This window comes from Alexandromys fortis, unplaced genomic scaffold (assembly GCF_014885135.2).
Source record: "Alexandromys fortis isolate MF-2015 unplaced genomic scaffold, M_Fortis_MF-2015_v1.1 scaffold_118, whole genome shotgun sequence".
Classification (NCBI taxonomy): domain Eukaryota; kingdom Metazoa; phylum Chordata; class Mammalia; order Rodentia; family Cricetidae; genus Alexandromys; species Alexandromys fortis.
The window spans coordinates 2,706,600-2,731,306 of record NW_026068010.1 but is presented as its reverse complement, the minus strand read 5'-3'; the positions used below and the strand labels follow the sequence as shown (position 1 = coordinate 2,731,306).

Here is a 24,707-nt window from a genome sequence, read left to right as displayed (position 1 = left end):
CTCTGCTTTTCTTCCTCCCAGCATTCAGTTCTCTTTTCTCCGCCTACCTATGTTCTGCCCTATCAACTAGGACAAAGCAGTTTCTTTATTCATTAACCAATGAAAGCAACACACAGAAGGAACTCCTACACCAGGAAGTGGCTGAGACTGCCTGGGGTGGGCTTTGGAAACCTCAAAGCCCACCCCCAGTGACACATCTTCTCTAGCAAGGACACACCTCCTAATCCTTCCCAAAAAATTCCACTAATTGAGGCCCAAGCATTCAAACATAGGAGCCTATGGGGGCCATTTTCATTCAAAGCACTACACTTAGGATGGGTCCTTAACATCACATGGTGCACAATGCTAGGCACTGAGAGACCAATAATGGCACTGTGTGCTAGGACACCTGTCCCTCAGTTAGTGCACCATTTCAACTCTTGCTTATATATGAAAGGAAGGAATATGTTTTACTTGGGAGGAAAGCACAGCACACAACATTAAGTGTTTAAAATTGTGGCCAGGGCATCACTAAATATACATTCAGCCAGCAGGAGTTCATTGAATAGTATCATGACTGCTTGTTAGTTGGACAGCTTTATTCCTCCTAAGAATGATTTAAAAAGGCATTTAGTAATGATTTATTTATTATGCATGTTGAACTGGGTTGCTCAAATTATGCTACTTTGAGAGCCAATCATGTTTGTGAGCTCATGCATCAATGATATTTCACAGTGTATTGCCCAGAGCCGGTTACACACTCTCAAAGGTTTTGTTGTCATTGTTTTGCCTTTTTGAGACAGGTTCTCTTTATTTTGTAATTCCTGCTGTTCTTGAGCTCATTACATAGATCAGGCTAGCCTTGAACTCACAGTGATTCACCTGCCCCTGCCCACCATGTGCTAGGATTAAAAGTGTGCACCATCATGCTCAGATACAGTTTTTAATCTTTTTAATCCTATCATTTTCATTGTGAAGAAGCAAAACACTACATACAGTGTGCTAGTTGGCCTCACTTCCTCAGAAAGCCAACTAAGTTAAACCCAAAACTAAGAGGAAGAAAACAGCAGAGGCAGTTTACAATGGGAACATCAACAGACTAAGTGGACTGCAGTCTGAATTTCAGAAGCAATGTGCACTCTGTCCTTACATAAAGATGGGGAGATCCCTGCCCTAGGTTGTCAAATTTCTAGCTCCTCTTTTTTGTTCTGTGTTGCTGTCTGGGTTTACCACTCTATCAAGGTTGCAGAGATGGTGAAGTTGCTTGAGTGAGGTCCATCAAGAGCTGTGGCTGACACTTAGAGAGGCTGACTGAGGGAAAGGATCGAAGTGTCCGTCACAGCACTGACAGCCTGTTCCCTGCTCCTTGTGCCCAGGAGTTGGAGGAGCCTTAGAAAATGATGATCCGTCCAAAATGGTGATGGTTCTGGCGGCCACTAACTTCCCGTGGGACATCGATGAAGCTTTGCGAAGGAGACTAGAGAAGAGGATCTACATCCCCCTCCCGACAGGTAAGATGTCCTTCCTTTACTGAACCCTGAACTCTGTCATTTCCTGTTAACCCTTTTCTATTTATTTATGTCTGTCTTACTGTCGCTTTGTTTGAAGGGCTCTGTGGCATTAGGAGGCCAAGCTGAGTGATGGAGGCAGAGGCCTTGCGAAGTCCTTTGCATTTCAGAGAAATCTTTAGCCCAGAGCAGTATCTGTGCTAAGTTTGGTGGTGCTTGTGTTCTTACTCTAAAACTGCATTTCATAATCCCTGTTTTAAAAATTATGATTTTCTCATGAGTGTTGCAATTCTCGTAAGTTGTTTTCATCTTTTTCCTTTGAGATGAATGTATATAGTGAGAGGTGTGTATGTCGAGTATATTTTGACTGGATGAGTTCTCTGAAGTGTGAGGATCAGTGTAATATCCTAGACAGGATGTGGGAACTTTCTGCCACCTCAGAAGGCTTCTGGGTGCCTCAGCAGTTCATCGAAATCTCTACTGCGTAAGCGATTTGCCTGGTCCTCCATCACCATAGACCGGTTTTCTCTCCTGCTGAGCTTTGTGTGAGCAGCACAGTGAGAGCATAGAGTCGGTGTCTGGGGACGCTCGCCCTGCAGAATGTCTTTCTCCATGCCATGAGGTGACTGTGCGTTGATGCCCCTGCTGATGGGGACGGGAGTTGCTTCTAGTTTTGGGCTATTATAAGTAGAGCTATATGCCTTCTAAATATTTTTATAGTTGATGTTGTTATGTCTTTAGCTAGTATGAATAGGATAGATAGGGAAGGTATGTGTTTAACTTTATGAGTCTGATACTCTGCCCACTTCTAACAAGGCACCTGTACTTAACTTTATAAGAAATACTCCCTGTCTTCCTTAGTGGTTGTACATGTTATATTGTCGCCGTCACCATCAATAAATGGGAAGACCAGCCCTGCAGCCTTGCCTATAGTTGCTGTTGTCAGTGTTTCCATCTTACTTGCTCTGGTTGGAGTGAAAGGACATCTCATGGTTAATCTGCTTTCCTCTGATGACTTCTATCTTGAGCAATTTCATGAACTTATGGAGTATGTCCCTCATTTTATAATATTTAATGTTTTATTAATGCTGTATATAAACTCTTTTTACTTACATTTTTATAATTTTTCCTTCCAGTTTGTAGTTTAGTTTTCAATTTCCTTAATGTTCTTTCTTGATAGTCAGAGTATTTTAAGTTGTAAAGAGCTTTCCACCAGGTTTTTTGTTTTGATTTTTCTTGGTAGGAGTTCCTGTATCTTAGGAAATATCTGTTTACCCCTAGGCTGTAAGGCTTTTTCTTCTGTTTACTTTTAGGAACTCTATTTAGCTCTGTGATTTTCCTTGAATTAATTGTATGCATGGTAGTGGGGTGGGCTTTTATTTTTCCCATGTGTATATTCAGTTCTAGCACCATTTGCTGAAAAGAATTTTCTTCATTCAATAAAAATGTTAAAACCTGGCATCTTGCAGAATATATTCTCTATAGTAATGGAACTGAGTTAGGAACCAACAATGCGGTATCTAGGCCACTTCCAATATTTTGCTACTAAACAAGTTAACTCTGAATAACAGAAGGGCCAAAGAAAATTGGAAAAATTAAAAATATTTTTATCTTGGTAGAAAAATATGTCACACTAAATATTGTGACATGAAGCAAACAGTGTTTTAAGGTCTGCAATTGTGTACATTAAAAAGACTTGAGTAGATACTACTTTAGCCTTTGAAACAGAAATTAGTCTCAGTATGTAGGGGAAATAAATTAGAAAAAATAAGTGAAATATGAAATAGAATATTAATAAGGAAATATTTGTTTTTTAAATTAATATCAAGAACAACAGGGATAAATTACCAATATTAGGAATGAAGGAGTGACCACTACAGCTCCTACAGACAGTAAAGGAAGATGAAGCGTGTAACTCCAGAGGACCTCAACTAGGTGAAGTGGAGTCTCCCTAAATTTTCTTCATTTTTCTTCATTGCATATTTCTGATCAGTGCAAACGATGGAAGTCATTGTGTGTTAGATATTCACAGCTGCTAACATTTGCACTTAAAAAGGAAAAAATGCCTCAACTCGGTCCTCTGTCTTTCCTTTCAGAAAAGGAGAAAGTTAAACTCAAAGGATAAACTTTATCTGTACCACAGTCTAGTGAGCTGGACATTAGTGCCCCAGGCAGCTTTCCTGAGCGCCAGAGTGTTAGACACAGACACTTGCTCTACTGTCCTCTTTCCTCCCAGGGGAATTGCTGGATACTTTCTCCAGCCCTGAGGGGTGGGCATGCTTTTATTCAAGCTGCCATAGGTTCCGGTGCAGGAGCTGCTGCTGAGATCTGTTTCTGGCAGCCCTCAGGCCAAGGTGTGCTGATTGGTCCTCTGTGCTTGGAGTCTGAGCCAGCAGAGTCAAGTCCCTTGGCAGTGCTATGGAAGCTGGAATGTTGGGCACACGCCTCCCTCTTCTCATTCCCTCCCAAGGGGAAGCTACTAGTTGGCCTTTTCCTGCCGGTCTCTAGGAGCTGTGTCAGCTTGGCAAAGAAGTGACTAGAGCCAGGCAGCTTTTCTTACCCATTTCCACGAAGTTCACAGGATGAGCATACCTGCTTCTGTGACGTGCTAGGGGACTTCTGAGCCATGGTGAGGTTACACCATTGTCTTCCCATCATCAGGAGGAACAGCATCAGGGGCCTCCTACTCCCTGTGCTGCTGCTGCCACTCTGAGCCTCTCTTTTATGTGATGTCATCTGTCATTAATATCATTGTCCCCTTGTGTGTTGAGGTATGTCCTCTCTGGTTAATTCTTTGTTTTTAAAATCAGTTTTGCTGAGGAATAACTCAGACACAATAAACTTCATCCATGTAAGAGTCTGAGCTCTGGCAGCTGTATAGCACCGTGAGACCACACACCAAGAAGCAAACATACATTTTCCTCCTGAAGAGGCTTCTGGAGTGCCTTGCCAGTCTGTCCCCGACACCTGAGCTGATTTGTTGTTTGTTTGTTTGATTGTGTGAACATGTCACAGACTGTTTCTCCACTCCCCATTGGTTGTTATTAGACTGTTTCTAGTTTAAGGCCATTGTGAATGAGGCTGCTATGAGCACTGATGGTTGTTTGTGTGGCAGATGCTCCAGTTTCTCCTGCATCAATGCTGAGAAGTGACATGGTGACATATGTTTGGCTACAGTATCTGGCTAGTCACTGACTTCCCTGTTGTTTTTAAGATGGTGCACTTTGGCTGTCACGTGGGGTTCCCCCTTTTTTATTCTGCATGTGTGTTGGACATCTTGGTCCTACTGTAACCATCACTGGGGTGTTATTCACTCCATCTATCCCTTTTTCCTGATAGGCATCATCTGTCTTTGCTCACTGACCCCTGCCTCTGCCATCTCTTTTCTGCTTTATATCTGTCCTGTGAGTTTTCATTTTAGGTCTGTTTTGCAAATCTGTCATTTCCAGTTTTCAAATAGTTTCAATGAGTTGCTTCTAGAATGACTGGTGTAGCCCTGGAGTACAATCTCATGAGATACTTTCTGCCTAGTTAGCGTCACCTGTCAACTTGACACAGTCTAGAGGCGCCTGAGAAGGGAGTCTTTATTTATTATTGTTTTTATTGAGCTATATATTTTTCTTTATCCCTCCTCCCTCCCCATTCTCCTATTATCCCCACGTTCCCAATTTACTCAGGAGATCTTGTCTTTTTCTACTTCCCATGTAGATTAGATCCATGTATGTCTCTCTTAGGGTCCTCTTTGTTGTCTATGTTTGATGTAGGAAGTCCTTCTGTATATATGTGTTGCTCCATCGTGTTCTTGCTAAATCCACATAAAACCTGAGAGAGTTTGAAAAGGAATTCTAGACACAAAAAAGCCCAGAGTTTAAAACAGCTTCTTGCTGTTTGCTGGTGGCATGCTGCAGCTCCTTTAAGAGAGGTTTTCCTGATTCAGTGGTAGCAGAAAAAAAGCCATGTGGTTTTGAAATGGCAGTTTTCTGGGCTATGCTGCCAGCGCAAACTGGCTCCTTCAGGAGGTGGAACATGTAAATGGGGTTTCTGGGCAGCATGCTGCAAGTTACTTAGTGGCAGCTTGGGCCAACTGGTTATCAGAGTTGAGGTGGTGAGGAGGCGTCCACCTGGCAGTCTCAGAGGCAGTGAATGGACTTCCTCCATGTTGGACTGGGTGGAGCAAGCAGGCAGGGCCATATTTTCTCTAGCAGTGCTGCAGCTTAGGTTTTTAAGAAGTGCTTAGCACTTTAAGAAGAGCTCCTGGATAGAAGATAATTAAAGATACATACACAATAAAGGCAGATTTAGATTTTAAAAAAGACCTCTAAATTGTTGGATAAATGTACATAGACTAATAAATAAATAAATAAATTAAAAAAATGTACATAGACTTGGGAGAGAAAAGAAAAAGAGTATAGAGAGTTATAAAAAGAAGTAAATGGTTTAAAAAAAAGGTAAAGTCTTTAAAGAGAGTACAGACAGCCATAGATTAGCCTGGATTATGTATTTTATTGTGTTTTCTTTGAATTTTTTGACTGTGAAGGAGCTAAGTAACCAACATATATACTTTAAAGATATCTTGTCTTCAAAATTTGGATCTAAGGATATGTTGCTTTGGAAAAGAGGTTCTGCTTTTGTTTCCACAGAAGATGAGAACCTGTGAATTAATTCTAGACTCATGTGGTTGGATAGACCAAGATCCCTCAAAAGGTTGCTGTGAACACCCTCCAAAAAATTACTTTGCCCAACAAAAAGCAGGAAGCAATTTGGAGAAAACTATGTTCAAATTCCCTAAAAGATTGTTTATATATGTTTCTTTACATTTAAAGGGGGATATTCTATAGAAATTTGCATTGGTATGGATCAAATTTAAGGTCAATTTTGTTTTATTTATAAATATATACACACATATATACATATATATGTATATATATATTCCTGCTCTTGATTAAGGTATTGGGTTTGTACAGTTCATTTAAAAAATGTAATGTATAATTAAGAAATATAGGTTAATAAAGAGTCATCTATAATAGTCAAGCTCGTAGTCATGTTAATTAGATTTTCTAGATGTACATAGGTGTATTTCAGATGGATAGGCATTCTTCAAACCTTTCAAAGACTACAGAATATGGCATTTAAAATGTTTAAGAACTTAGAACTTTTCATGACATGAGACACATCTGCTCCTGGCAGCACCAAGCTACTTCAAGAGGAAGATGGGCATTGAAAAGGCTCCTCATGAAGTTTGTTAGCCATTTGGGCAAGAAACTGCTCTTGCTTGGACTGCTTGATATTATGCTGAATAAACTGGATATACAGGACCCACAGAGAAATGACTGCTGAAGTTACCTAAAGAAGGTGAAACAGTCTTTCAGGGTTCCTGCTTCATGAAAGAGTCTGCCAGATATTCTGCAGAACACAGAAGAAAATGAATGGCAAACTACCATTATAGGCAGAACTGTCCTTGAAATTTCCTGCTTCATGAAAAGGTCTGCTGGATACTATGGGCCTGTAGGCTGAAGATGGATGCTCCAATGGTACAGAAGAACTTTAGGTGACTTTTTAGGCAGTGAGATGTTTCTGTCAACTGTAGAGTTTTGGAATTTGCTTACAATGCACTTCCTGTTTACTTAGGTAATATTATATCCTTCTGTAGTCTTTGATGAAGTTGAAGAATAGATAGGTATAATTATAGTTCTCCTTAGTTATGATAAAAGATAACATAGATGTAAATATTGTAACTATAATTCTTGCTTGATACCTGTTTTGTTATATGTAATTTTTCTGTGTTAAAGTTAAAACCTTACTTTTGTAAATGTGTTGCTTTTATTGGTTGATGAATAAAGAAACTGGATTGGCCTGATAGGGAAAAGTAAACTGAATGCTGGGAGAAAGAAGGCAGAGTCAGAGAGAAGCCATGTAGCCCTGTTGAAGACATATGCTGGAACTTTACCCGCTAAGCCACAGCCTCATGGTGATACACAGATTAATGGAGATGGGTTAATTTATGATATGAGTTAGCCAAAAATAACGCTTAAGCTATTGGCCAAACAGTATTGCAAATAATATAGTTTCTGTGTGATTATTTCAGGGCTGAGCAGCCACGAACAAACAAGCACCTCCTACAACATAGGTTCTCTGGGGTTATGAATTGTAGGCTTGTTTTCTTTGCTTTATGTCTAAAAGCCACTTGTGAGTGAGTACATGTTATATTTGTCTTTCTGGGTCTGAGTTTCCTCACTCAATATGATTTTTTTTTCTGGATCCATCCATTTGCCCACAGATTTCAAGATGTCATTGTTTTTTTTTTCTGCTGTGCAGTACTCCATTGTGTAAATGTACCTCATTTTCTATATCCATTCTTCAGTTGAGGGGCATTTATATTGTTTTCAGGTTATGGCTATGAAAAATAATGCTGTTATGAACATAGTTGAGCACATGCCCTTGTGATATGATGAGCATCCTTTGGGTATGTACCCAAAAGTGGTATTCCTGGGCCTTGAGGTAGGTTGTTTCCTAATTTTCTGAGAAATCGCCATACTGATTTCCAAAGTGACTGTACCAGTTTGTATTACCACCAGCTTTGAAGGAGTGTTCTCTTTACCTCACATCCTTTCCAGCATAAGCTGTCATCAGTGTTTTTGATCTTGGCCATTCTGACAGGTGTAAGATGGAATCTCAGAGTTATTTTGATTTACATTTGACAAGGGAGTCTTAATGGATGCCTATATCAGATTGGCCTGTGAGCATGTCCATGGAGAGTTGTCTTATTAGTTGATGTGGAGGGGGCAGTCTACTGTGCGTAGCACCATCCTATTCATTTGGGCCTGAACTATATAGGAAAGCTAGCTAAGCAGGAGTCTGTGAGCCAGCAAGCAGCATCCTCCATCTTCTGCTCTACTTCCTTGGCTGTGAGTTAGTTCACAGGTTAGAGGTGGATGGAGTGGCCAGCAGTCCTGCCTGCAGGTTCCTGCTTGAGTTCCTGCTTTGACTTTCCTCGTGATGGATGTGAGCCAAATAAACCCGTCATCCTGATAAGTCACTTTGGCCAGAATATGTTATCACAGCAGCAGAAAGAAACCAGGTCATCTTCTATTAGGGCTGGACAGAGAGAAAGAAACTTTAGAGTACATCTGTCTGTGTGTGTGCTGGAGGCACGAAAGGAGAAAAAAGAGGAGACAGGAAGAGAGAGAGATACTGATGGATGGAATAATTTCAGGGTATGGCTCCTGTAACCACAGAGGCTGGCAAGTCATGGGGTGCAGGGTTAGCTTCCACGGTAGAGACCCAGGAGGAGCTGATGTCAGAGGAAGTTAAGTCAGACAGCTGCCGGCCCCCAGGTTCCCTTTTCCTGGGGGAGGCTCAGCCACATCGTGGGGCAGCTGGTCTGCCGTCCTCAAAGTCCACCAGTTTAAATACTGATCTCCAGGATATAGTTGGACATAAAATTTGGGCACCGTGTTCCAGCCAAATTGAACAAATGAATTAGCCAGCGAGACCCCAAGCCAGAACTCTTAGTTAAGCTGCTTCCAGATTTTGATTCTCAGAAACTGTGGTACTAAAACATTACTTTAAGCCTCTGAACTTTAATGTTTTCTCAGAAACAGACTGCTACTTCTCACTTAATTAACCCATGCTAGCTTTTAGACTACCTGTTTCTATTGTCTGTTTTTTCTTGATTTATTTGCATTTTCTGTTTATTAATATGTCTAGTGATTTATATCATAAACTTTATATTCTAGGCAGTCTGGGTATTGCTTTCCTCTAAATGGTAAAACTCAGAAAAACCTATCTTAAAATTCTTGGGTTTGGAAAGATGGCCAGAGGTTAAGAGCATTGGCTGCTTTTGAGAGGGTCCAGCACCAACATGGCAGCTCATAACCATTTGTAACTTGAGTCCCAGGGGTTCCAGCGCCATCTTCTGGCTATGCAGGCATTGCATACACAGGGTGCATAGCCTTACATGCCGGCAAACGCCCATGCATGAAAACACTTGGCCTCGTGATTTTATCTAAGTTTATAGTTGTTTGCCACAGGAGGGCTGGTCTGGTATCAGTTACTTCTCTGTGCCTAGAAAGGGAAGCCTTGCCTATGAATTTTGAAGCTGTATTTTATAGCGTATGACTTGATTGCTCTTGTGGCTTGGCCTCCAGGCTATGTAAGATAATTAATTGGTAGAATCTCAGCTTCAGGCTCTGCCTCGTGGCACCTTTGCTGGCTGTTCCTCTCCGTTCTGCCGCTGTGACAGTCCCATGGCTCACAAGCATTGCTTTTTTATACAGTGGTTCTTAATTACTAGCTGAGCGGTGAAATGGTCTCGGCTACAGCAGTAGCTGAAGTGACTCAGCCATCCCGCACTGTCACACCGTGTCGCAGCTCTGCGCCCGTGACTCGAGCACGTCTGTCCCAAAGGCTGCAGGCTCATTTTCATCTCCAAACACTCTATCTTCAGGGGAAGATTTCCAGGTTGTACGCTTCTTTTTTTTTTTTTTTTTCTGGAAAACTTCAAACAATGCCTGCCCGTTGTCTTCCCGCTGTAACTACTCTTCTGTGTTGTGCGTGTGAACAACTGGGGCAGGCTCGTTTATTAGCATTCTCGGTTTAGTCAATAGCTGGCAAGTCAGCTACTCTTGTCCCTACTTCTAGGAAAGAGACAGGACGTCCTCAGAACGCAGCAGCTCCACAGAGTCCTCGCTAGCACACTCTCTTCCTGACTGACTGCTAACCGCTGTCCTTCCTTTTATAGAAGTCATTTATTGTTTTTCCTTGTAATTTTATCACTTAATGTATTTCTAAACAGCTTTATTTCTTTGGAAATTTTATATAAATTCATTCACAAAATGGTGTCTCTTTGTCTTGCTGCTTTTTCTCAGTGTGTTTTTAGAGACTCTGCGTTACCACATACAGATATAGTTACAGTTCCTTCCTGGTGCTCTACTGTGCTTGAATTTTTAGAGGTGCTACTGCAAGCACCAAAACCTAGTTGCATCTAACAACAGAAATACGCTGGTTCATAGCTGTGTAAGTCACAAAGTTCAGGCTGCAGGTGGAATGGATCCGGGTGTGGGGCACGTGGCGATCTCTCCGAGACGTCAGTGCTGGGGATACAGAAGAGTGTCATCAGCAATGGGAGGATGGGGAAGAGGAAACTGCCTGCAGCCAGCTTCTGTGCGACAGATAGATGGTTCTGGCCGCAGGAAGGAGTGACAAAGGAGAGAGGAACATCCGTGCTCCTCCTGGGCACAGGCAGAGGCCATCCAAAGCACAGGTGCCACCTTCCTCCTCCCATTGATGGTCAGTGTGCCTTTGCCTTGAAGAGATGAGAGACTAGGCGCCTCAGTCAGATTAACCAGGAATTATAGTTCCAGACAAAATATTTTTCTAGAAATCAATCTGCTTCTGTGCAGGGTGAGTGGAATCTGCCCAGAGGGGAAGCCAGCCAGGAGGACAGACACAGGATGCCAGGCCTTCTCATCCTGTCCTAGCCATGGGCCATCTGTGGAGCCAAGGGAAAACAGTGTTTCCTTCAAAGGTGGCTGTCGAGTCTCTGGGAGATGAGCCGAAGCCACTGTCCTCAGGAGCACAGAGCACAGGGGCTCTCCAGCAAGGCTGCTGTCACCTGAGCAAGGGAGGAGAAAGGGCTTTGATTCCTTAGGATCAAGGCTGTGAAGGCATCTTTCACTCTGAGGCCCCTCTCTTTGCCTGGTAGATGCCATCTTCCCCTGGTGTCAACACATGGCCTTTCTCCTGAATACGTGTGTGTCCTAACCTTTTAATGAGAACATTGGTGATACTGGGTTAGGGCAGACTCACGTGACCTCATTATATCTTTTTAAAAACCTCTGTCACCAAGTGCAGTCACATTCCAAAGGACTTCAGCGTAGGAATATTTGGGGACATGGTTCTTGTGATAATTAGGACTAATTATTCAAGCATTATCTTTTCCTCCACACCTTCGTTGTGTGTGGTGTGTGTGTCACGTGTGGCATGCATGTGGACCTGTGTGCAGGAGTGCTGTGCACCAGATCAGTGTTGGGGTCCTCATCTCTCACTCCTGTCTCCTACAAACCTGAGCTCATTGACTGAGTAGACTTGCTGGACAACGAACCTTCAGGACCCCGGTTCTGCCCCCTCCTTCAGGACCCCGGTTCTTTCCCCTCCTTTAGGACCCTGGTTCTGCCTCCCAGTTCTGCCTCCTTTCTAGTCCAGGAATTAAGGATTCCATGTGTTCACTTCCAGATTTTGATGTGTGCTAGGGATCCAAGCTCAGGTCCTGAAGATTTAACAGCAAGCGGTTTATCTTCTGAACCATCTCTCCAGCCCGAGTACTCCTCTTTAAAAAATATCTACCTTAAGAATTCTCCCTAAGATCATGAATTCTTTTCCTAGTTCTGTTATAAAATGCTTATAATTTTATGTTTATTTTACTTGTATTGGCCCTGATTTTTGTACGTAGTGTGAGGGGAAACTGGATCTCATTTTCCCTGAGGATAGACTTACATTTCCGTATTGCCTGACCCACCTGTTATAACCCGGAGTCCGATGTCCCCTCACTCCTGTTTCTGTCCATTGAGGTGTTGGTCTCCACAGCATCCCACTGGCAGAAACTGTGGCTTTGCAGGCCGTCTTATAAACTGTTAGCGGCCATTCTCCCACCTTGCTGCTCCTCTAGAACATCTCGGTGGTGCTTGGTTCTTCCCGTATGCATTCGCGTTGTAGAATTTGCCACGAGATTCTGCAAACAGACCTCTTCAAACATTTGTGGGCATGCTTTGATGTTGTGATTGGGGAAAGAATTGTGTCATGAAAGATAAAACTAACAAAACAGACTTGTAGGGTCTGACTTGAATGGGAGACGCGGAGGAGACAGGGTGTGAGTGCAGGATGCGTCGGTTAGCAGCCACGAGGCCGGGCAGACAGGGACAGTCACCTTGAGTTGTGCTTCAGCTACTGCTTAGGTCCTGCTGCTGTCTTTCCGAGTTAGTGAAGAATATGGACCTGTCTTTGTTCTCAGGAGATGCCGCTCATGAGCGTGTGGGTATGATGTTACCTGCATCCAGCTCGCAATTCACAAGTGTCCGTGGAGGGGAGAAAGAAGCTAGAGCGGTGCTGCTAGCCACCAGTGGATTAAAATAGCAGTTGAGGAAAATTAAATTTCTTTTGTGTCTTAGGGAACAGAGATCAAGGCAAACCTGTTATGGTCTGTCATAGCGCCAGTTCAAGCAGGTCCGCCACCAAGTGCTGCAGTAACATGCCAAGTAGCTCAGTAGGCAGCCCCACCAGCACCAGCACTGGGCGGAAACCGTGGTGGCAGCAAGTGGCACTGGACTAACTTTCTAAGTAGCAACTTCACTAATGAGCCATTTGTGCTCACTGCTAAGTCCTAGGAGTTTTTCGCACCCACTGACGAGGGTTCCATAAACCTGTCATCCTAACATGTGAGCCGAGCCACTTATAGGAGTTACTTCGTTCAGTTGTATTTGATAAAGTAGGCCAAACCGTTTTCAATTGTAAAATGAACTTTATGTGTATAGTATTTTGTCAGCATGTATTATACCACATGCAGGCAGTGTCTATGGAGCCCAGAATATGGTGTCAGATCCCCTGGAACTGGAGATAGTTACAGATGGTGTGAGCCCCCTGTGGGTGCTGGGAACTGAACTCAATTCTGCAAGAGCAGCCAGTGCTCTAGACTGCTGAGCTGCCCCCCCCTCCCGCACCATGCTTTACTCAGAAGCAGTTCTGGCGTTTGAATACAGTGTTTGTCTATCATGGAGAGCTCAGGCCTTCAGTTCACATAGCAGGCCTTGGATCTGTAATGGGAATGAAGTCCCTGCAGTTCTCAGTGGCGGCATAGAGAGGAGAATGCCTCTGCACTGTGCGGCAGATCCAAGTGCTGGGGGACTGTCGGGAGCACTGGGGAACTGTCGGGAGCACTGGGGGACTGTCGGGAGTACTGGGGGACTATCTAGAGAGCTGGGGACTCACCGTCTTTGACTCTTCTTCTTCTCTTGGCCTGGATGTTGTATGGGATTCCTCAGCAAAATGATCTGTAAATTTACACAAACCATTTTGTCTTCCAACAGCAAAAGGAAGAGCCGAGCTTCTGAAGATTAGCCTTCGGGAGGTGGAGCTGGATCCTGACATTCGCCTGGAAGACATCGCGGACAAGATTGAGGGCTATTCCGGCGCCGACATAACTAACGTCTGCAGGTGTGTCTTTGTGACCTGTGACTGCGTCAGCTTTAGTTTTATAGGACAGCTAGTCTCTAGGTCAGTAGAATAGTCCCAGACAGAAGGCAGTAGCCCCTTCCCTTGAGAGGCTTTCCCACTGGTGCACTAGCTTCTTCTTTTTAACGAGCTTTACTTTCTTCTACAAAAAAAAAAAAAAAAAAAAAAAAAAAAAAAAAAAAAAAAAANAAAAAAAAAACCCTTTTGAGGCTATTCTTCCCCAGTGACTGCCAAAGCATGAGCTATCTAACAGTAGACATGATGATAGGGAGGTGGCCAAGCTCAGGAGGCCTCAACCCTAGACAAGGAACTGTAGGCAAAAGAATGCTAAGAGCAGGAGAAATCGTCTTCCCCATGGTGCAGCTTCCAGTTAGTTATCCAGTGCCGAATGGTCAGCCCTGGAAACCTGCATCCACCTAACACTATACAGAAGTTGTCCCCTTAACACATGCCTTCGTTGGTTGTTAGACAATCAAGTACATAGTATGATGGTTTTTACTTTCTTCTGCTCTTGATACCAGATCCTCTGTTGCCCAGAGTATGAATTCATGGTCCTCCTGCCTCCATCTCAGGAGTGCTAGGATTACAGAGCTCACTTAGGGTTTGGGATTTTCCCCCTTGTGGTGCTGGACACAAACACAGGGTGTTGTACATGCCGGGCAAGCGCTCTCTACCCAGGTGAGCTCCAGCCCCGCTCCTCACTTAGACTTGATTATCCCGAGAACCCCTGGGTCTTACTCGGCAATAACAGCTGAGCAGCCTCTGGCTCATTAACTCTAGGCTGGAGCCCAGCTATTCTGCTGGAGGCAATGTTGTGTACTTTATCAGGCAGATTTGGACCACATGCAGATGAATGAAGTTGACCCATTTCATTGGTGGAAGAAACACGTTTTCTTTCCCTTTCACTTTAGGGTTTCATAATTTTTAGACACATCACCCGATAAAGAGAATTTTTTGTTCTTATATGGAGAAGTCTGCATAATTGGTCTCAGCAGTTTTCCCTGGAAGCGTTGGCGCCTGTTTTTCCCATGTTTTCTGCTAGTGTTTTTCTAGGTGTGTCTGAGTCCAAAGGCCCAACGCCCACTATCGTTTTCACAGTCTCCAGTAAAACCCTGGCAATCCTGAAGGTGTGGCTGGCTTGTCCTTCCAAGTAGGTCTTGATGAGAACTTAGCCGCTTCTTCTAAACCTTCCTTTTTATTTATAGTTGGGCAAAGGGGCTGAATGAAGTCAGAAGCCCGAGTTTCTACTGTTGGCTTCCCACAAACATCCCATGTAGGGCACTCTCTCCAGTGTGTGGATATGTGCGTGCCCCGCCTTTCACTCCTGCTGCTCGCGCTGTGGACTGACTCACACAGCTTGAATTATTTTCACATTAGCCATATGCTCCTTCCAAGTATGCAGCTCTGGATTCCAAAATTGGACTTCCTCTTCCTAAACTTCCTGGCTGATTTTGAGGCACAGAGAATAAAGAGGACTGAGTGCAAACTGAGTTTGCCCCAGGCTTCTGTGATAAATGCACCTCTTCCTATCCTGTGTGTGTGGGTGTGGGTGCGCGCGCAGGGACATGAATGTGTCCAGATATCTGTGCACATGTGTGTTCATGCATGTTGGAGGTCAGAGATCAATCTTGGGCTTTGTTTCTCAGACTCTGGCCACCTGGTTTTCTGTGTATGGTATATATGGGTCAGTTTCTTTTGCTTTTTCTTTTTTTGCAGGGTCTCACTGTATATCTCTCGCTGGCTATGTAAACCAGGCTAGCCCTAAACTCATAAAGGTCTTCCTGCTTCTGCCTCCTGGTTACTAGGACTAAATGTTGCCCCCCCCTTTTTTTGAGACAGAGTCTCTCAGTGGCCTGAGGTTTGCCAAGTAGGCTAGGCTAGCTAGCCAACAAGTCCTATGGAAATCTGTTTCCACCTCCCCAACCCTAAGATTACCAGCATGTGCCAATATACCCAGCCTTTTTGGGGATGGGATTGGAATTGAACCCCTGGTCCTTTGTGCTTACATATCCAGCACCATTTCAACAGAGCCACCTCCCCAGCTATGTATGAGTTTTTAACGTCTTCTGAAATTTCAGGGTGAAGGGTAACCTTCTGAGTGGCATCGTAAGAGCACATATACAATAGCCGTGGGCACGTTTGTCATAACTTTGTCTAGCTAGACATGTGGAGAGCGAGTGCGGGTCCAGCTACTAACTGCTCTGCTGGTTCCAGGGACGCATCTCTGATGGCAATGAGGCGGCGCATCAGCGGCTTGAGTCCAGAAGAGATCAGGGCCCTGTCCAAGGAGGAGCTGCAGATGCCTGTCACCAGAGGGGACTTTGAGCTGGCGCTGAAGAAAATTGCCAAGTCTGTCTCCGCTGCGGACTTGGAGAAGTACGAGAAGTGGATGGTTGAATTTGGATCTGCGTGATTTTTGTCAGCTCTTTCATTTCTGGTATTTTTGCCTATAAAGTGTGAAGAAATTCCTTAAATTTAAAAAAAAATCTGGAATTTTTCATCAGAGAAAATTTCACTTAAACGCCAAAGCAAAGCAAAATGTCTAGAGCTACAGAGAAAGGCAGTTGAGAAATGAGAAGTCTGTAATCTGCTGGCTTCCAGCTAACAAAAACGTCCTCAGGCCACAGAGCTCCCAAGCTGGTGGGCGGGGCTGAGGGGTGGGGCTGCGCTGGAGGGCCTGCTTACAGAGCCTTGGCAAATGTTCTTGCGTACTTGCTTTTATTGTCTGTTTTCCCAGTTCTATGTCCTCTGATCATAAAAGACACATATGTGCACCAGGTGCGAGTGCACAGACACACACACACACAGAGCAAAACTCGGTTTCTGTCAGATTTATTAATTGTCATTTTGAGAATGATAGATAGTAAATTCTGAAAGAAATAATGAATTTTAAATCTGTAGAACTTAATACTTACTGTTAGGATCTAATATGTAGTTAGCATTTTCACTTCTCTGCCAGTTCTTCTTAGCTGCTGGCTCTGTCTATCAAGGAATAGTCAGTGATCTATGGTTTTTCCCCTGGCGTTTAGTCATTTTTTGCTAGCGCCTCTCCTACGTCATTTGGGAAGATGGGAAGAATCTTACGTCGTTAGCAGCGCGTCTTTACCCTTCTGTCCAGAGTTCTCGCTTTTCTTTCCGTATGCTCAAATCAATAGAGCGATTGTTTCTTCTCACTTCCAACACTGCTTTTTTGTTGAGTTTGCCTTTCGTGTTTAAGATAAGTACCCTGAGTTCTAAACAAGTCTAGCCTCTAGGCTAATGCAAAACAAACGTTTCTTTTTCTTCCCTAGGCTAGTATTTTGCCAGTTTGTATGTCTGTTTACTACATGTGTTGTAGTTCCCGAGGAGGCCAGAAGAGGGCATCGTATCCCCTGGAATTGAAGTTACAGGCAGTTGGGAGTCACCATAAGGATGGTGGGAATAGAACCCAGGTCCTCTTCAAAAGCACTCAGTGCTCTTAATGGCTGAGCCATCTCCCCAGCCCCACAAATAAAACCTCTTATGGCTCTCAGACAGCTTGTTTTGCAAACAGTATACAATACTCATTAAAAACAGTGAACAATACTCAATAATTAGAAAGTTTTCCTTCTAAGAACCTGTGTATGCAATGGGTTTAGAATGGGAATCCGACATGCTCATTAGACCTGGAATTAGTAGGAAGGTCCAAGGAAGGGAGCTGCATGGATCCAGTCTCAAGTCCCGAGTCCTCATGTTGATTCTCTGTAATGAATTATGTCCATCCATTTGATCATCAGGCAATCCATGCTTTCAGAGTCAACTTAAAAAGCGTGTCTGTGCTAACGTGCTGAAATCTTGATTCTCAAGCCTTCTGTTTTAAAACTATGTACATCCTATAGGCACCTTCAAAATCTCTCACTGTGATGCTTAAGATATTTGATCTCTTTTCCTTACTCAGACCCGTTGTGTTCTTTTCAGGCCATCTAAATCTGACTCTCCAAGCTCCTGGCTTCATCTCATTCCTAGAAAGTGTCCTCTTTCTTCTGAGAACCCATTATGCATTTCAAATCGGAAGCCATGATCTTATCGTGATGGGCCATTTATTGAAGAGTTAGGGTGAGAGACAGATGAGCAAACTTGCGCTTACCTGTGCATCTTGAGGAAGGGTCTCACGTGGTTGTCTGAGCTGCTCTTCCGCTCTTGAGCTCACATGATCTTCCTGGTTCAGCTTTGTGAGCAGCAGGGACTCCAGCCCCACCCCCAGGTTATTTATTTATTTATCTATTTATTTATTTATTGGCTTGCGAATAGTTTTGTTTGTTTAATGTCATTTGAAAAGAATTTCTCTACAAAGAAATGAGGTACAAGGAAGCATTGGTTCAGCGCTGATGAAGGCACACAGTTAGGACTGCGGAAGGAGTAGACCACCTAAACATTTTTAAAGATTGGAACCTGCAAACAAAATAATCTGATAAAATCTATTAACACGTCTGGAGAGTTACGAGACTCTTGCCCTTTTCCTTGAATGAGAGAGCTCCAGCCAGTTGTTCAAGGGTTCCGCATAGGCATGGGAAGACAAAAAGGCGATAGCCTGACCGGTCCCCTTGTTGGTTAAGTATGCTCCCTGGCCCACATGTCATAGCATCTTACTGAAGCAGGCCTGTGACCGCATCACCTGCAGGGAGATGGCAGTCGTCAGTAACCATGGCCTCTAGCACCATCCCTTAGGGAAGCCTACGCACCAGCGCTTCAGCTGAATCTAGGAACATTACAGTGATTGTGAATCTGGGCTAAGCTTGTGAGAAATGACTGCGGGGCAAAAGAACTTTTTCTTTTTAATTAGTAACTCGATCCATTCAGTGTACTTCACAAGGTGCAATGCGTTTTATCATTTATCAATGAAAGAAGAAACCCACCCCCAAATCAGCAAACGGCAAACTAACACCCTTGAAGGTCACAGTCACACACGTAGTGGATCCTAGAACGGGGGCAGGACAGCCTCCATCCACCTTTGTGAGTTTCCCCCAAGTCCGATCCACTCAAGGGTGGAGAGAAACGGCAGCTTCCGAGGAGCACGTTACTAAACGTGGCGTTTCTACGGCCTTCCTAAGAGCTGGGGGGCGGGGGACACTTTGTAGAATGTGGAAATAACTGGTCTTCTGCCTTAAGTGCTGTCCACTGGTTAACAGCTTTGAAAAAACAAGACTAAGAACCCCCCCACACTCCAAAAAGAGAGAAGGGCTGGGGGTGAGGGGGTTCCTAAGATGCCCAGATAACTCTCCAAAATGGAACCAGGGAGCAGCAGAACAAACAGATTAGTCCGTCACAAAGTCAGCACAGGCATGCCTTGGCTTCAAACAAAACAAAACGGTGGTGGGCTTTCGTTGTTGTTTAAAAAAAAAAAAAAACCAGGAAACAAAAACTAGCAGTCTTCACTTTTCAGACATACACAATTACTCAAAATTAACTCACAGGAAGGGGGGCATCCAAAGGGCCTTGTCTCACCTGAGTGCGTGTGGGGAGGTGCAGGGCGGCTGTCGTTATTGCAGAAGTGACTTTTGATTTTTAACCCTTAGTTTGATTAGACATTGCCTTTAGTGTGGTGACAGCAGCGGCTGAGTGGAAAGGCTCTGGAGAGGCCTGGCGTGGCCTGAGGCTGCAGGACAGCCACAGTGCTCAGCACACAGTTCCTTAGGCCTTTCCGTGTGAGGGCGGAGCCTTCGCCTACAGCCTTCCAATCCCTGGCCAGCTCTTCAGCAGTCCCTCAGTGATAGGCTTCTGTGGGTCCCTGGCACGTTTCTGATAGTAGAGGGGTCATCTCTGAGATCAGTTTGGGTTCCAACAAGCATGAAAGGAGTCTTTGGACAGTCGTGAGCTATCTCAGGCCCTGCTTTCCTTTCACAGTTTCAAATGAGGACGGAGAAACCACTGGAAAACATACTAGAAAAATGTCTGTCTGTGGGTGACTCAGAGGTCGCAGTCTGTCACAAATCCACTTGCCCTGCAGTATCAAAAAGTCTAAGAGCACATGGCTCTCCACCAGTCCTAACTGTGACTGCTCAGCTGTTGAAACAGCTGGACCTGCTCCAGTGGACTTTGTTGTATAGGCCTTCAGGAGGCATGTTCTATCATCAGCACCATCGCTGGCAACGATGCACTTAGTATCTGCGCTTTGGAAATAGTTTAATATTTCAAATTAGATGTTGACCTCAGCTTTTCCATCAGGGCATTGGCAGCACTCTCCAGATAATTTATAAACGTTTAAAATGAGCAGCTAACGTGGAGGGCAAGGCAGGAGGATCACTAGGAAGTGGAAAGACCCAGTGTCCCCCAGCCGATGAATGCGTGGTGAAAATGCGGCACATCTGACTTCCGTGGCCCAGGCACGCAAACATACATGTAGTCTGAACCAGCCTGCACGGCATAGCAAGGCCTTATCTCCAAAAACAAACAGAAATAAACAACCCCACTCAAATTCTCCAGCAAACCATCACCATCTAATAGTGTTGTTCATAAACAAACAAACAAACAAACAAACACACACAGAGACCTCTCTGTAACCCCAGGTCAGTAGGCCTTTTCTGGATTTTTCATTACTTCCCTTTGCATCAATCTAATTTTTCTTAATCCTTCATATAATTCCGCGCAGCATTTGCGCATCCATCCTAGGGTAGGTGGTGTTTGCTGCAGTTGAGTTAGGTAGGAGAGTCAGGTGTCTCTACAGCCCTCCTGTCCCTTTTTGCTGTCAATGGACGGCAAAGGCTTTGCATGGCTTAAACCCTTGGAAGGGTCTGGCACAGGCCCCTCCAGATGTCTCTCATCCCTGTCTTGGCCGCGGGAGACCTTTGTTGGCTTCTCAGTTGTAAGGCAGGTGTGTTATCCCAGGAGAGGTGGTTGGTTCTGTCCTTTGAAAGCAGGAACATTTGGGGGCCACAGCTCAGTGACTGGTGTGTGTAGGGTTCCTTCACGGGAGCCATGGACAGTCCCTTCCTGGGCACACTGTGCTGGTCACTCTCTGTGCACAGGACAGTGGGCGGAGGCTGTGCAGCTTGCAAAGCTGCTTCAGACAGCGAAGCTCTGGCTGGACTTTTTTTTAATTTTTTTTTTGATAACTGTCACTCCTGGCTTCTGCGGCTAAAGCACAGTTTAGCTCATGAGTGGAGAGGCACAGTGATCTCTGTGTTTGGGGAAGAGAATATACAAAAAGGCTTCCCTCTCTCCTCTTTGGCCTTTGATTTGTTTTAAAATGAAAAGTTCTAAACAATAGAAAGGAATTAAAGATCTATTGCAATGCAGCCATTTTCATTTTTCCATGCCATAGTTACACGTGTAATTATGATAAGATGTGTCCATGCAATGTGTTTGCTGTAAATGTTTTGCTTCCATAATTATTTTTTTTTTTAAAAAAAAAAAGAAAGTAAATTAATATTGGTGAACTGCCCCAGACAAATGGCTTGGGAAGCTCCAGCTTGGAAACGCAGTGACATCACAGCCCTTTCAGCTGTGACCCAGACACACTGGGCTCTGTCTTCTGTCATCAGAAATCCTGGGACACCGCAGGGCACCCTGCCATGGGCGTCCCAGGAGCACCTGTGTCACAGTTTCCTCAAACAGCTGTTTAACCTCCAGACAGCGCAGAGAGCGGAGGGGGGGGGACAGCACCCAGAAGAAGGCGGGCAAGTGCCCGGGCTCTAAAACCAGCAGCTGTCCCGGAAGGTTCCCTCAGGGACAGCTCACAATGTTGCCTGTTGCTTGTCTGTCTTTCCGTGTTGTGGCTCTGCAGGGGTCAGTGGTCTACTTAGGTCTGAGGTATCTAAGGTCATGCACTGCAGGACCCCGAATCTGCCCGAGCATAGACAAGCTGACCTCCCCTTCCTCATCCACTTGCGGTGGAAGTGAAGAACTGCTCAAGTCATTTGCACAGTGCGTCTGCTTTGGCTTCCCTAGTGCCGTCTTCTTCGGTCTTTTTCCCCCCATAATGATGCATTTCCACTGTTATGTTATTAAATATAGGTCACTCTACAGTGTGCCCTGTGCTTTGGTGTAAAATGGTAGGTGGGACATGGCCTTTTCCAAGCAAAGGTCATTTAACTCGGTATGAAGAAAGAATCATGAATATTCCAACTTTTTTGTATCTTTGTTTTGTCTCTTAATGTTTTGAATGTATGATATTAAGTTTGTGGTGCACACGACATTTATGTGACTCTTGGAGTCGGTCACAACAGATTCCGGAAGACACAGTTGAAGGACACGTCAGGATAGACTATGACACCGTACTTGGTTAATTCTCATCTTCACTAATTAGTTCGTAGTTTTCTACTTTGTTTGAATTACTACATGTTTACTTATTTGTAATTTTAATTTAGGCTTTTCATACTTATTTATTTAATTTTTGGATTGTTTGCTTTTGATATTGTTTCTTAACATGAAACTGAGTAAAAAATTAAACCTGTATGATAATATATTTTTGCATATTTACTTAATAGTAATTCTTTGAATTTTTATTAGTTTTTTTCCTCTGAAAGCTCTAATTTTGATGATATTTCTAATTTCAGGTGCCTTGTTAATAAAACTATATTAAGATGATGCTACAAAATTATTTTTGCTTTGCCTTTCTCAGGCCTTGAGAAAACTAAAAACAAAACCTAAAACCTAAATATTGGCTTATCGGTAGTGGTATGGGATTGGTACGGTTGGCACCACGTGGGGATCGATGCAGGGATTTCTGCTATGAACGGGCGAACACAAAGCCTTCGCCCCCGCCCTCAGTGAGCCGAGCATGCTCGCCCCCGGGAGGAGATCCAAGGGCTCAGTCTCCCCGCTTAGTTTCCCCTCTCCCTGCGGGTCTGTTTTTCCAGGCACCATCTTCTCTGCTGCTCTGGCTTCCTCCTGTTAACTTTCAAATTTTAAAGTAGAATTTTAATTTTTAAAAATTATTATTTATTATTTCGAGGCAAGATCTCGCCATGTAGCACTGGCTGTCCTGGAACCACATTGTAGACCAGGCTGGCCTTGAACTCACAGAGATCCTCCTGCCTCTGCCTCCCAAGTGCTGGTGTTAAAGGTGTGTGCCACATACCCAGTTTAACTTGAATTTTGTTTTTAAACACATTTTGCCATTCCTCCTCTGGCAAAGCCAGGTTCTCCAAACGACCCTTCTGTGAAGCCTAGAGGTTGCTTCCCCTCTTGAGGGCCCAGCCTCTTTCTTTGAGTGTATCTCATCCCATGGAGCAGATCCACACACAGCGCATGCTCTGCTAGCTTCTCAGATTTCTGTAAATCCAAATCCACACGCTGATCTTAAACATCTGGAGCCCCGCAGTTCCCCTCTCCCCCCTCTGAAACCTTCGGACTTTAGGAAAACCCTCCTGCTCACACGGCCGTGTGACTGGTGAGCATTCATTGTCCTCGGTGGCCACTCTGTGGACACAGTGTCCACGGGACCCCTGCGTGTCAGAATGGCCTGGAGGTGTGCCACTAAGATTTTGGTTCCAGTGTTTGTCATCCAGTTTTTGAAACTAATTAATAAAAGAGGTTTCTCAGTTGTCGTCTTTAAATGCTGCTTCCTCCACTTTCCGCATTGCTGTCTGCTGTGTTTGTGTGTGAGCTGTGATGTCGGGACAAACGTTTAGAGATCTCCCTGTTGATGGCGTCTTGTGTGGCTTGCTGTGGATGGGACATGGGCTTCCTGCGGCTACAGGGACAACATACAGCCCCCAGCTGACAGTGACCTTTGTTTGGACTTTCCTCAGGAAGTCACATGTTGGCCACTTGATATTTTGTTTTCTGTGAAATGTACTAATAAATTTAAGGTTGATGTAGTAATGTGTGTAGTTTTCCAATTAACTATTTTAATAAATATTTATGTGATGCTGTTGCATAATGGACGTTCTGTATGGTGAATTTTCTAGATCGTGAGTCTTGTTTGATGACACCCCAAAAGCCATTTCCTGAATTATTGGACTTTAGTTTTTAGAGACCTTTTAGGAAAACGAGAGCAGACATGGTTCTTACAGAGCCCGTCCTCGCTCACCAGCACCCCAGCTCCTCTTGACTACCATGCTGCACTGAAACTGCTCTGGCGTGGAAGTCCGAAGCTTGCAGTGGGCTTCACTCGCTCTGCGTAGAGTTACGGATTTTGACATGAGTACGATGCACGTACCTACCAAAACTGTTTCATGGACAGTCATTTCACTGCGCATTTCCCCCGCCACCTCCCAGGCCGTTGAGCCACTCTCCTGTCTCCGTAGTTTCACTTTTCCAGATCTCAGACTGTGAACCAGAATACGTAGCTTTTCAGACTTCTGTGTGTCACCCGCAAATCAGTTGCACCTTTAACTTTTCTCTGTTTGTACCGAAAGATGTCTCAGTGACTTCTAACTTCTGCAATTATGAATAAAATGGCTGTAAACCACGCTATATATTTACAGTGTTCATGTGTGGGGGGGAAGGTTTGTGTAAGGCAGTACTAAGTTCTTCAGCGCCTTCGAGCAAATACCTCCAGCTGTGCTCCCTGAGCATCCTAAGAGAAGTTTCAAAGAAACGACAGCACTGTCTTCCTGTGTGGCCAAGGCCATCTTGCATGTGTACTAGCAGAGGATGTGTGACCCCCTTGCTCCAAACCCTTACCAGCAATTGGTGGTGGTGGTGGTTTGGATTTCACCATTATGGTGAGTGTATAAAAGTTGCTTTTATTTCTTGTTCCCAATCACAACAGATGTTGAGCATCTTTTCATGTGTTCATTAATTTTAACACTACGATTTTATTTTTATGTAGAGAGTTTTGTCTGCGTTTCTGTATGTGTATTACAGTCATACACTCCTGCAGAGGCCAGAAGAGGGTGTTGGATCTCCTGAAACTGGAGTTATGATGGTTGTGAGCCACCATGTGGGTGCGGAGAATTGGAAACTAAGTCCTCCGGGAGAGTAACCAGGGCTCTTCACCGCCGAGCCATCTCTACAGCCCCCATCCAGTAACACACTGTGGCTCTGGGTTCCTAAGTGAGAGATTTAATTTTTTGATTTTCTTCGTGGTAC

General features: G+C 44.2%; 1 protein-coding gene and 1 pseudogene across 4 annotated transcripts in view; one reads left to right on the top strand and one right to left on the bottom strand.

Moving 5' to 3' along the window:
• The window catches only part of Katnal1 (katanin catalytic subunit A1 like 1), a 58,548-nt gene extending 34,998 nt beyond the window's left edge, over positions 1–23,550 (top strand). For all 4 annotated transcript variants that reach the window (XM_050161946.1, XM_050161947.1, XM_050161949.1 and 1 more), the window contains exons 9-11: positions 1,356–1,490; positions 13,568–13,694; positions 15,927–23,550. In XM_050161946.1, coding sequence (XP_050017903.1) covers positions 1,356–1,490; positions 13,568–13,694; positions 15,927–16,125 — 461 coding nt within the window. In that variant the 3' untranslated portion in view covers positions 16,126–23,550. The remainder of the gene's footprint in view (positions 1–1,355; positions 1,491–13,567; positions 13,695–15,926) is intronic.
• Positions 19,252–23,815, bottom strand: LOC126513493 (cell division control protein 42 homolog; annotated as a pseudogene).
• Positions 23,816–24,707: the final 892 nt, after the last annotated feature.